The sequence below is a fragment of the Trachinotus anak genome, unplaced genomic scaffold, assembly GCF_046630095.1.
Source record: "Trachinotus anak isolate AG129_WGS33_773 ecotype Australia unplaced genomic scaffold, CSIRO_AGI_Tana_v1 ptg000003l, whole genome shotgun sequence".
Taxonomy (NCBI): Eukaryota; Metazoa; Chordata; class Actinopteri; order Carangiformes; family Carangidae; genus Trachinotus; species Trachinotus anak.
Window position 1 is genome coordinate 22,720,128 of NW_027273854.1, and position 12,843 is coordinate 22,732,970.

The following is a 12,843-nucleotide window of genomic DNA, read 5'->3' on the forward strand; positions in this document are numbered from 1 at the left end:
AAACAAACAAACATCACATAAAAATGAAGTGTATTTATCTTTTTTCATATTTTTTCTTTGTTTCTGTTTTCTTTTTTATTGTATGTATTTTTTTTTTTAGTCTGCAAACTAAATAGTGCCTAAATCTGTCAAGTTAAAAGTACATATCTTTTATTCTGAAATGTAGTGAGAGTAAACCTTTTTAGTTTTTTCCCTACTCTTTTCTTTTGATTATTTTTGATTAAAGAAAAGTTTGTTTCATGTCTCTTTTGAGTCATGTCTGACTGAATATCACATATTCATCATACACGTTTTTCACTCCAGTTGTCAACACCTGTGATTGATGATTACTTTATTATTTCCTTAAGGCACATATAAAGTTTCCTTTTAAGTTCAGTCACCTATTACACATCACTGCCATCAGACTGAGATATTGATATAGAATGTGCTGATGAAGATCTGATTGGTTGGACCATTGCACAATGACATTGAATGAAAGCACAGATGAAAATCTGTGTGTCTGTGTTAAACTGGGGTGAGGGTGTGTGTGTGTGTGTGTGTGTGTGTGTGTGTGTGTGTGTGTGTGTGTGTGTGTGTGGAGCAGCTCCTCCTCCACAGGGACTCAAAGTAACTTGCAGCTCTGGACTCGTGGTTACAACAATCACAGAAACAAACAGTGCACTTGTTTTGTGAAGAGGTTTTTGGTGAGCACGCAGCTCTGTGACGGCGATGACAGCTGAGTCTCGCCCTCCCCGCTCGTTCCCTCTTTCTCTCTGTGGCACGGGGGGCTCCCATGTAGGGTGCATTTGAAGTGGCTTCTGGGAGGCCCTGGAGCGTGCCGAAAGGTCAGAGGTTACAACAACTGGGCCTCCCTGGACCTCCCCAACCCCAACCCCCCACCAACACACACAGAAGTATACACACACACACACACACACGCTTTACCCCTCCTGTTTTCATGTCAGGGCCACAGATCACTTCCAGATCCCCCTGACACATTAGGCAAAAATGCTCCTGCTCCTGTCATCCTGCGCTCGCTGCTGACAACTTCACATTTGAATGCTGTATGTCGACTGTCCCGGCACACAACCCCCACCCCCCAACCCCTCCACACTCCACCATCCCGACTGTATCATTATTAAGTTACAAATGCCTCTTGAACCACACCCCACACCGCCTTCCCCCCTTTTCTTCTTCTCTGTCTCAGTGACACGTGTCATCGTAAACACACACAGATCTGATGAATAGGCCATTATGTTCTGTCTCAGGGTGGAACCCACAAGTATTAACCAGAATACGTTCTATTGCATTCTGTTTCCGTGTGTGTGTGTGTGTGTGTGCGCGCGTGTGTGTTTTTACATGTGGGCACGTTCGCGGCTTCTCAGGAGGATGTTTTGTTCTCCTCTTCACTAACACAGAAGAATCTGTCGTTCGCTCAGCGAGGTGTGAAATTGCACTGTCATCCGCTTCACCTGTCAAAGGGGGGTGGTGTGTGTGTGTGTGTGTGTGTGTGGGGGGGGGGGGGGGGGGGGGGGGGGCAGCAAAGTGGCTCAGATCCTTTGGTGCATTGTTTCTCTCTGTTATTCTGTCACCCTCTCCTCTCTTTTCTGGAGATCTGTATCAGGGTTTTGCCAGGCAGCATTCGCTGTATCACCCTCCCCCCTCCCCCCTCTGCTGCTTAACATCTGTTTCTAGTGAGGGCCAGAAAGGGGGATGTCGAACTCTTAAAATTAATTAGCGCATTACCAAATGCTTGAGTTAGAAGAGGCCTCGCTAGACCTCAGTTACTCACCCCACTCCACTACTCCTCGCTTCTCCCCTGCTCCACCAAGCCCACATCTCCCCGAGTCCCGGGGGGCCGGTTTATCACCCAGGACCAATTAGAGTAGGAAGTGAGGTCGCTGACCCTCTGTCAGGCCTCATCAGCTCCCGTGTCACCTGACAGGGGCCATGCCACCGCAAGGAGGAATATACAGAGATGGGGGGGGGTGAGGGGTCGGGTTATTGACATCATGAAGGAGGGTGCCGCTGAGCTGAGTCGACTGCACTGAGCCGTTCTTTGCACCTGTGTGATGATTCATTTATTCATTTATTGAATCCTTTTTCCTTTCCTGTCGGCTGCAGGAGCCTTTTTCTAACAAACACAGGCTGGATAGCGAGGAGATGTCTTGTTTCCGGTCTGTGAAAAGTACTAACAAAGATAATGTCAACACACTCAGCCTCAATCAGTTACCTGCCAACATTTTCCCTCAAGGAAAAAGAAAAAAAAACAAGAGGAAGTCTCTATGACACTGTACTTGGGCACAGCAGTGCTTTAAAAATCCCAATATCAGCATGCTAACATGCTCACAATGGCAATGCTAACATGCTAATGTTGATGATGTAGATGTAATTGTTTTCTTGTTATTTAACATATTAGCATGTTAATGAGCCTCCTGTTTACTGAAACCATGATGCTAATGTATGTCTTTTCCTTTCTTCTTCTATGTTTCTGCTGCTGCCATGGTGCTGTTCAACAAAAGGTAAGACATCTCTGAGCTAATTCTCACACTCCCCACCATGAACAATATCTCCTCTCCCATAGTTTTCTTCCTCTCTGTCTTTTTAATGTACTCATTCGAAAACAAAAACAAATCCCTCAGCTTTACAAGCACTTCCTTCTATGAGTTTCCTGACCACTGTTTTGAGGCAACCATATGGTGTGGACACATGTTACAGTTCAGTCTACTATCTCTAGCAATTATGTTCATATTAGACAATTCTGCAGTCCACAATTTATGTGCAGTCAAGGGAGGAAGTAGTTTGTGCTGTGTGTACAGTGTTGGTTGGGGTGGTGTTTGGGCATGTAGCATATCTGACCTCAATGCAGCAGAGTGGAGTTTGCATCCCATTGCAGACCGGCAATAAACTGCCTTAATGTGTTCCTTGTGCGCTACTACAGGCCAGAACTCCACATTTTGTTGATATTTTTTATTTAAACACCAGCATTGAATGTTTAAACCATTCTTACAGTATAATTAGAAGTTTTGCACAATTGTTGATGAGATAAAGTTACATGCTGTGAGCTAAATGCTTGAAATGTAAATGCTATGAAAATCAACAAATGAGCTCCACATGTCCCGATGTTTAATTGAGGTCATTATGTATCAGTTTAAATACACGTTAGGCATAAAGTACTGTTATCATACCGCAACAGTAGATCAGCGTCTCACACTTCTCATGAAACAGTGGAAGTTTGCAGATTTTAATTAGACGTTACAATCACTGTGAGCTAACTTTTAAAATTCAGAATAGTTTTATGGCGTTTTGGAACGAAGCCCTCCTATTGTCCCGTATTCTGTTATAATGGATACAACACAGAGGAGTGTTTGAAGCTCCCACTCCTCCTCTCCTTCTGTCAAGTCTCGACTGCAACACCTTAATTTGTTCCCAGACTACATATTTGTCACCCTCTCCACCCCTCCTTCCCTCCCAATCATCCGTCTCTCCGCCTCCTCGTCTTCATCCTCCACCTTTCCCCTTTCTCGCATCCAAATTCTCCACTTTTTTTTCCCTTCCCTACCGGCTCTATCTCCCATTACTCCAACTCCTCCTCCGTAACATTCGGCTTATCTCACCCCATCTCCCCTCTCAAGATCTCTGCTTCTTTTCTCGTCCCTCAGCTGCCTCCCTTCCTACCCCTCCTCTTCCTCCCAGCCCTGCTCTGTTTGCGCCTGTTTACCTCCATCGTTCCACCAGATGGTTTGTGTTAAACTCTGCGTTTGACAGCTCGGCTCAATTTTTTTTTTTTCCTGATATTATTTTAACATCAGGGGGATTGCTCAGACCTGGAGGAACACAGAAGAAGGACAAGCAGGGGGTAAAAGGAAATTAAAATATGAAAAACCCTGATGTATTAAAGCAATTATTCCATCAAGTGAAGGGCAGCAGTCATCACTGTGCCCTTTTCAGTTTGGTTCCCCATGTTACTTTTTTTTTTTTTTTTATATTTAAAGGCACATATAATGTAATATTGATTTAAATCACATCTGTTAGGGTGATTTCATCCACCCCCTCTCCCTCTGCTGCATGTCTTTGGAAGAGAGAAGGGGCCCGGGCTGCCAGGAATAATTGCTTGTTTGCTGGTATTTACTTAAAATCTGTCAAAGGCAGAGAGAGAAATCGACTAAATGCAAGAATTAGAGAGGGAGACGGAGAAAAAGAGAGACCACTCGGCCCCTGCACAGATCATTATTTGTTGGTTGTCTTACTGGTGCTGACAGGGAAACGTGTGTGTATGTGTGTGTCACTTTCCATGTACTCTGTACATATTGCTCCTTGACTCACGGTGGAATATGATGCTTGTTAGAGAATACAAACCTACTTAGCTGTTGTCACATGGGTCTAGGCCCAATCCATCACACTGAACCAGGACATTTCAGTTGCGCAGGCGTTCATAAAATCTGTTACAGGAAGAACACTGAAAATGCAAACTCACTGGAGTTATTTTTTTTAGTGAATTTTAAAGAGGAACAACATCCCACAAACATAAAGGAAAACACATTTCTGTGTTATAATAAATCACTTTTTTCCGATGTGTAAAAAGAGAATAGTTCAACATTTTGGGAAATTTGCATATTCTCCAAGAGTTAGATGACAAGATCCGTACCACTCTTATATCTGTGTGTTAAGTATGTAGCTAGAGCCATGAGTCAGTTAGCCTAGCTTAGCATACAGACTGAACAGTTAGCCTGGCTCGATCTCAAGTTCAAAAATATGCCTACTAGAACCTCTAAAGCTCACCAAGCAATATGTTGTATATATATTTTTTAATCTGTTCACAGTAAAACATAAAAACAACTAGTTGTGGTTCTAGCTACAGGTGCTAATTTTGAAATGTCGACATAAAATCACAACCTGTCATAGTTACATTTCTATTTGTGTATGAATTTTACAAATCAGATGCAGCGTGTAAAGCAGTGAGTTAAACATATTTTTGAACTCTGGATAGAGCCAGGCTAGCTGCTAACTGTTTCCCCTGCTTTTAGTATTTAGCTAAGCTAAGCTAAGATAAGCTAACCACCTCCTTGCTTAGCATACAGACTGGAAATATGCCTACTAGCACCTCTAAAGCTCATTAAACAATATGTTGTATCTTGTTTGCTTAATGTGCACAATAAAACATAAAAACAACAAGTTGTGTTTCTAGTTACCTGAGCAACTCGTCATTCTTACATTTATGTTTGTGTGTAGTAGTGAGCTTTAGTGTTGTTTGACAGCTCCTAGCTGTTTCCCCTGTTTCTAGTCGTTAGCTAAGCTAAGCTAATGGCCTACTGTCCTAGGCCATTAGCTCCTACTTAATGCACAGGCATGAAAGTGGTATCAAGCTTCTCATCAAATTTTCTACTTGTAAGCTAATAAGATTGTTTCTTAAAATGTTGAACCATTTCTTGTTGCTAATAAAATTGCCCACAGCATGTTGAGGCTGTAGTATCCAGAATCTTCCTATGATGGCCGTCTACAACCAAGTGTTCTGTGGGTAGTCTGTGAGTGTGTAAAGTTGTCCTCCTTATTGCACACTGTTTAATCCTGTGCCATAGCTGTTTGATTATTAGTGTGCTGGCCGTCTCCTGAGCTGCATTAGTCTGATTACACCGTAGCGTTGCTTGTTTGGTAGTGAGGCCTGGGCTGCAGGCTGACTGAGCGGCTCTGCCTGACGTCCTGGCCTCTGCCAACGCGCTGTTCCCACTGTCTCCCTCCTCCCCGTCTCCTCCCCTCGTCCTGCTCCCTTTCCCTCCTTCACTCGCTTCGTTGCCTCCCCAAAGAACCACAAACAATAAACCCTCTGTTACATTTAACCTCCTCACGTGTTTCCCTTTCTCCCTCAATCCCTCCCTCCAGCCCTCGCTGGTTCTGTCTCGTACTCACTTGTTGCTTTTTCTCTCTCCCTCTCATAACATTATAGCTGTTTGGGCTCTGTCTTGGGTCTGTCACTCATCTCCCTCGGGTGTTTAGAGACTTGTTTGTGGGCTTGAACCATACAGTAGAACAAAGACAACACACACACACATGGACACACTCTTGGTCAGGCTAACTCTCCCACTGTAAGCCAATGACAGCGGTGATTAGTATCTCATAACAGCTTATATTGTGTGGAAAGTGGGTGTGTTTGTGTGCATGTTAGCTGGTACAATACCCTGGCAGTGGCATTACCACTCATCATAGCTCCACAGCAGCAGTAGCAGCAGTGGCATCGGGACAGCAAACAGATGTTGGCCTAATCTTCCCCTAATGAGATTGGTCCCTCATTCCTACGTCTTTATGGGAGCAGCAAGCTGGCAGACAAGCAGGCTGACACTCTCTTTATGGGAGAACCACCACTAAGACAGAGTGTCGCCGATGTCTGGTAGTCAGTAAGTGAGACAAGTGGATAGTTAAGCAGGTTGTAAGGTTGGGAAGGAGGCTGTCAATTTAGCAGCCAGGACAAACAATCTGTTACTGTGGGCGCACAGTTAGTGGAGTGGGAAGATAGAGAAGCAGGCAGGCAGAGTATCAGTCAGACAGGCAGGTAGGCAGATGAGCCCTAACTCACAGGAGGCTCCCAGGACAGGCTTTTATCTGATGGCCTTCACTGGTCAATTAGATTAGAGCACAGTACAGCAAAGTACAGTTAATTCTCTGGATTAGCATCATTGCTGGTTTCTCAGACCACTAAACCAATTCACTTTTTCCATTTGCTGAATTTCATTACACAGCATATCAATATCCAGGGTTTAGCGTCGCGGTCTGTTTTCCATAACAACAAATTAAGCTGTGGTCTCAGTGTAAAGATAAGAATAGATCATTTTCTTTAAGTCTGCTTTCCCAAGCACCCGAGAAAGTCGCATTGTCTTTTTTCCTAACTAATATTGTCTGGATTGACTGGTCCTCACCCACAATGCACTCTGAGCAGACAAAACAAACCAGGGGTATGTGAGGACTGACACAGCCTTCAGTTAGCTCTGCAGCCCACCTCATCAGGTGAGGGTGTCTGTAGTATCCTGTGGTAACCCTGCAGATGTATGGGGCCACCTGCTGGTCTTCTGTACCCTGCACTTTGTTCCACCCTGACATATTTTTATATCTCCTTTGTCCACATCCCCAAAAAAACATTTTCAGTTGTTGTGGAAGAACATTTTAACATTTTTAGGTCTGGGCTGCACACCCAATCACGCTATCCTCTCAGGACTCTGGTTTGACTGTATTTTTCTTAGTTGCCATCTCTTGTTCTGTTTTTCTTTCTCCTGCCTCTTGCTCCCTCTGTAACAGGAACACACACACACACGCACACACGCACAGCAGTCATAATAGCAGGGTTAGAGTGCAGGGCCGACCACTGGACAGTGTTTGTACAGAATGCTAGCATATGTCAAACCTGGCTTATTGAACTTAGACCGCAGCCTGAAACGGCCTACAGCTCAGCTCACAGCAGCTCAAGAGAAACACACACACATGCTCGCACACTTTTATGCATGCACAAGCATATATGGTACATATGTATGCACATAGATATGCAAAGACACACACACACACACACACACACATGCAGCGACAGGGGTTATTCGGTACGTTCTCCAAAAGAATTACCTCATTTGAGCCATTAAGAGGCTACAGGCAGAATGAAAAGCAGACAGAGAGAGAGAGCGAGGGAGAGGAGGGGGTGGTAGAGAAAGACAAAATGTCACATGAGAGAGATTGTGTGACGCATATTCATTTTCATGTAAGCTGATAGGCCCGCTGATGATCAGCTTTCATCTTGCGTACACTAATGACCTTAGCAAACGTACTTAACACACGGTGTTACACATGATTACACAGGCTGAGAGACAGCGCCAGGCTGGTCGAGATGTGTGTGCTGTGAGCTGTGTGTGATTTCTTTTTTCAGTAACAAGTAGTGTTACAGTGATTGCAGTTTGAAACTCAGTAACTGCGTTACAGTAATAAATCCCAGCAACGCGCCGTTACTTTGACGGGGTGGAGCTGGTTCCAGTTTTGTTTCAGAGGGTTCAGTGGACAGACTGGTTCAGTAGATGTCAGTCAGTAAATAGCTCCATGTTGCTGCTTGTTAAACCACAATGTCTGGTTTTCAATTCTTTACACAAAGTTGAAGTTGTTTAAAGCAGCATCATGCCAATTTTGCGTTGCAGTCCCATCACACTGTCAGACAAATGTGATAAGATCGATGATTAAAAAACACAAACTGGTCTTTTATGTTTTATTAAGAAACTACATTACATCAGCAATGCAACATGGATATGTTATGCTAGTAGCAGCTAATTTAGCCTTGATTTAGCCTCAAGTGGAGATGAGGAACAGGCTAAAGAGGTTTGGTAACTCCACACCCCTCAGATTTTTTCTCGTTTTCAAACTTGTCGACTTCAGCCTCAACCACTGCTGACTCACATGACATCACTTGAGGTAATTTAACAGACTCTCTGGAGCCACAAAAGGTTTTATGCAGCAATTTCACAATCAATCAAATGTGTGAGATCAATGGTGTTAAAGGCACCTTTGACAGAACTGAGCTAAGTAATCAAAGTCATGTAACATATCTCTTTCGCTGTTGAGAACATAGTAAAGTTATAAAGACTTTTTCCATGAGTAATGAACCGTGAGTTTTGGTTACATTTTTCGAGTAACTTGCCCAACTCTGGTCATGAGCAGGAGTCTCAGAGGCCTAATGTACTCTCACTTCTCCAGGCTCTATTAGGACCAGTCTTCAGTCTCAACACTGCACACAAAGCAGTTTTCTGAAAGCATCATAAATGTATCTTGTGTTTTTTCCATGTTTATGGCCTCCAGAGGTGTTTTTATTGCATACGTGCAGAACATCCTCCTTCTTGTTCCTCCTTAGGCGAAATTTACGAGCAGACAACTGTTCAACATGTCATCAATGGAGGAAGCAGGGCGTCCAGATGACTGTCTTGTTAAATTACTTTGGGAACACCTCATCCAGAACTGTATAGTGTCTATATATGATCCTGAAGGGATACTCGGAGCCCCACTGTGGGTGAAATTAGCCCCAGATAATCATCTCCTTCTGGGCTACAGCCACTTTGAGCACCAGGCCTGTTTTACACCCAATTTACCAAGAAGAGAGGGAACGACTTGCCTCGGTGACCCCTTTTGCTCTGAGGCTATGTAGCCTTTGCTGGTGGATTGGATGGCAACAGTCAACCATTTCTTTAATTAACACCTAAAATTAAGCGTACATAAATAAGCCGGGGAATGTAGCGATGGCGTGTGGACGGGAAGCGATGCAGCTGGAGCTGACCGGTAATGTGTTTCCCGATTAGCAGCAGGCTCGCACTGCTTGTAAGACAAAGCAGAGAGACTGGAAAAAAAAGTGCCGTCCTTTCTTGGGAAGTGTCTCTGAAGGATGATGGATCGCGAGGACCTTTGCACCCCCCCCCCCCCCCCCCCCCCCCCCCCCCCGCTTCACTTTCTCCTCTCTGTCTGGTTCCTTTTTTCCTCAGACTATCTCTCTCCCTCTCTCTCCCTCTCTACCCCCTCGTCTCTCAATCTCCCACACTCCCCTGCTCCTCTGTACCCGTCGTCATTGTGCCTTAAATCTCTCTTTCCGCCTGATTTTGTCTGAAAGGTGATAGTGGAGGTTCTCGCTATAGATGAAAAGAGGCTCTCTATAGATGAAAGGAGCTGTGTAGAATCAGCACATTAGACAACCTTGCTGTTACACTCCCCCTTAAAGTAACAGCCTGATGCAACACATTCCCTCACACACACATATGTACCGTAAAGAGAGAGAGAGAGAGACTACTACACATTAAGATATCTTGCCCGTGGGAGGAGAGATACGCCAACAACTAGGGAGATGAATAATGTTAATGCCTGTTAAACCACATATGTTAGAATCAGATGGGAATAAGCCTGGTTCTTTCCTCCCTCTAAGTCTAATGTGAAATATATCTTCCTTTACATTCAGCTGAGATGTGTGTTTTTAAGTGTGATTTGTGTGTCTGTGTGTGCGTTTGTGCTTCCACATGGACATAGATAACAGAAAGATGTATGCAAACAATGCAAGTCCACGTTTAACCACAAGAGCATACCTTACATGCATGCAAATACAAACACACACACACACACGCACACGCACATGCACACACGCAAACTCGTTGTGGTGTCCTGCGCCTGTGTGGCCCAGCACTGGGGATGTGGAGTGAAGCAGGAAATGTGTGAGCCATGAAGGCATGTGTTTATGCTGGCTGCAGTCGCCCATCACCAGCCAGAGGGAAAACAGACACCAGCACCGCTCCGTTTGCTCTCCATCTCTCTGCTTCTCCTCCAAACCCTCAACGTGATCTTTTCTCACCTCCAAGATTTCTTCTCTCGCACTAGCTCCCTCCTCATTTCTCTCTTTTCTTCCCTCTCGTTGTTTTTCTTTAATTTTCACTAGGCTGCAGTGCACAAAAAGTAAGGTCGACTTCTGCGTACATTAAACAAGATGATTCCCTTGATAACAGTAAGCAAGTCTTTAATGTATTTACAGTTTAAAGATGGGCATAAGCCACAAGAAAAATCAGTTCCAGAAACGAGTATTTTAAAACACACTCCACAGCAGCAGAAGGAAGCCCAGTGGGGACTCTCCATTGGCTAATAAAGATAAGATGTTTAGATAATGACACTTATAAATAAAAGTATGAATACATGTTTAAAGACAAATAGTAAAGCAGTGAGGCAGTGTTAATAAAAAGAAAATTTAATAACCCACTAATAATACAAAAATAAATAAAGGCAGACTTGCAGAACTTGGCTATATTACTCTCTGCGGTTGGCCGGAGCCCTGAATCAACAGTTCGCTCTCATCAAGGCAATTTTTCCACGAGGTTTGGACAATAAAGCTTTTGGACAATAAAAGTCCTGTCACAAAGTTGAATGGCTCTCAGTATTTCTCTGTTTGTTAGACGGCTACATTAGCTTAATCATTGCCTGATGTTTCCTATATTGTGTGTGTGTGTGTGTGTGTGTATGTGTGTGTGTGCAGTGACCCGGCAGCAATGTTAGATTGGGATCTGCTCTCTGGTGTGGATAGGTGTTGGAGCATGGAGCCGGCTAGTTATCTGAAACAATGGGGCTCATGCACAAACCACTCCATTCATGTGGACAGATTTGTTCTTAAGTGGCACCAGTTTTCAGAATTCATGAGTTGTCCAGACTCATCTTACAAGTCAGGAAACAATACTTGTTTGATTAAAGAACTGTGTCTTATTCTTCTTCTTTTTTTAAGCTATTTTTGGGGCTTTTTATGCCTTTATTATAGCTGCAGTGAGAGAGAGAGGGACAGGAACGCTGTGAAGAGAGAGAGAGGATGACATGCAGCAAAGTTGGACTTGAACCCGGGCCATGTTTAGGATTAAGCCTTAACGGTGCATCGGTGGCTCAATCCCAGACACGTCCGAGCTGCATGAGTTAAGTGTCCTTGGTCACGATAATGAACCCCAAATTGCCACTGATGGCTGTTTCACCAGTGTATGAATGTAATGTGAATGGGTGAATGTGGCATCTATTTCAAAGCACCTTGAGTGTTCGATAAGACTAAAAAAGTGCTAATCAAAGCGCAGACAATTTACTATTAACTTTCAATATGATACTGATCAATATAAAACAAAATAAAAATGTAACGAAAATAACTGCAAATCTTTCCAAATTTCTATTGGTATTGAAAGGTATTGGCATCTTTTGGGAAGGCAGGTGCTGCCTGCAGGGCTTTATGTGGGTTGCAGGTTCAGGATCATCCCCCGGTGCACCAGTGTAAAGGTTGCATTGTGGTCTCGCAGAACTGGCTCTGAAGACGTGTTGTTTGATCACGTCAGAAATCATTATCCATCTCTGTGACTGTCACGGCCCCTTGAACACCTCATGTCCGAGGCTGGGTTTCTTCCTTGTAAAACAGAACCTGAATGCTGATGTTTCGCTTCTCTCTATGTGGCACTTTTAGGGGCGACGAGTATGTTAATGATCACCAATGATGGCATTCATCAAGTTGAAACAAGCTAATTTGTGCAGTTAAGAAATTAACAATTTGCTGAATCCGCCTTGGAGCACTTGTTCAAACAAGCTTCACAGAAAAAAGTAAGTTGTTTTTTTTTTTTTTTATAATAGTCAGGGTGAGAAAACAAAAATGTTCTTTCCTGAGGCCCATTGAGGCAACAGAATGTAGTGACAAGTTTCCCTTCTTATCTTCTGCACAGTTATTTTAATGGACGTCCTTCCTGTAACGTATATATGAGGTGTGAGAGGAGGAATGATGTTAGGGGTGATGATAGTGGTATTAATGGGCTCTGCAGGGACAGGAAGTTAACATAGAGCTGAACTTCTAGACTTTATGATACTCTGTCACTGTCTCTTAAATCACCCCCCCCCACACACACACAAACACACACACACACACACACACCATTCGTCTCTGTAAGGAGCACCTTTCGGCCTGTCCATTTAGTGAGAGAATGTAAGAATAACAAAGGAAAAAAAGGAGAGAGGCTAGGGAGTGAGGCAGCAATGAGGTTATTGTATTTTTATTCCATATTTTTAATGAAACAAGTGTGTAAGCTTCTGGCAGTACAAAGCACTCTGGATAGGCTAGGGGGACAGGAAAGGGGGTTTAAAGGCCTGTTACAGGTGGTGGTGGTCTTCTTAGTAGAAAGGAGGACGGTCAACATGCTGTGCAGTTTCTCCTTCAATCTGCCAGTTTCGATCAAATGTCTCCTCTGGGGTTTTGTTTTCACCTCTTTGGAGTATTAGTTCGAAAATGTGCTTTAAAATCTACAGTACAGTAAAACAAAGCCAGCCTCTAATCCCTCACCTACCTGCTCCACCTCCCTGCCCCTC

At 43.8% G+C, this 12,843-nt stretch overlaps 1 protein-coding gene across 25 annotated transcripts in view; it reads left to right on the top strand.

Moving 5' to 3' along the window:
* nfixb (nuclear factor I/Xb) overlaps positions 1 to 12,843 on the top strand; it is a 175,189-nt gene that overhangs the window by 95,440 nt on the left and 66,906 nt on the right. The window contains exon 3 of one of the 25 annotated variants that reach the window (XM_071474633.1): positions 3,792 to 7,973. The exons of 23 other annotated variants lie outside the window; for them this stretch is intronic. In XM_071474633.1, the coding sequence (XP_071330734.1) occupies positions 3,792 to 3,853 (62 nt within the window). In that variant the 3' untranslated portion in view covers positions 3,854 to 7,973. Of the gene's footprint in view, positions 1 to 2,501; positions 7,974 to 12,843 lie in introns of those variants that run through there. One more of the 25 variants, XM_071474634.1, reaches the window with a different exon arrangement.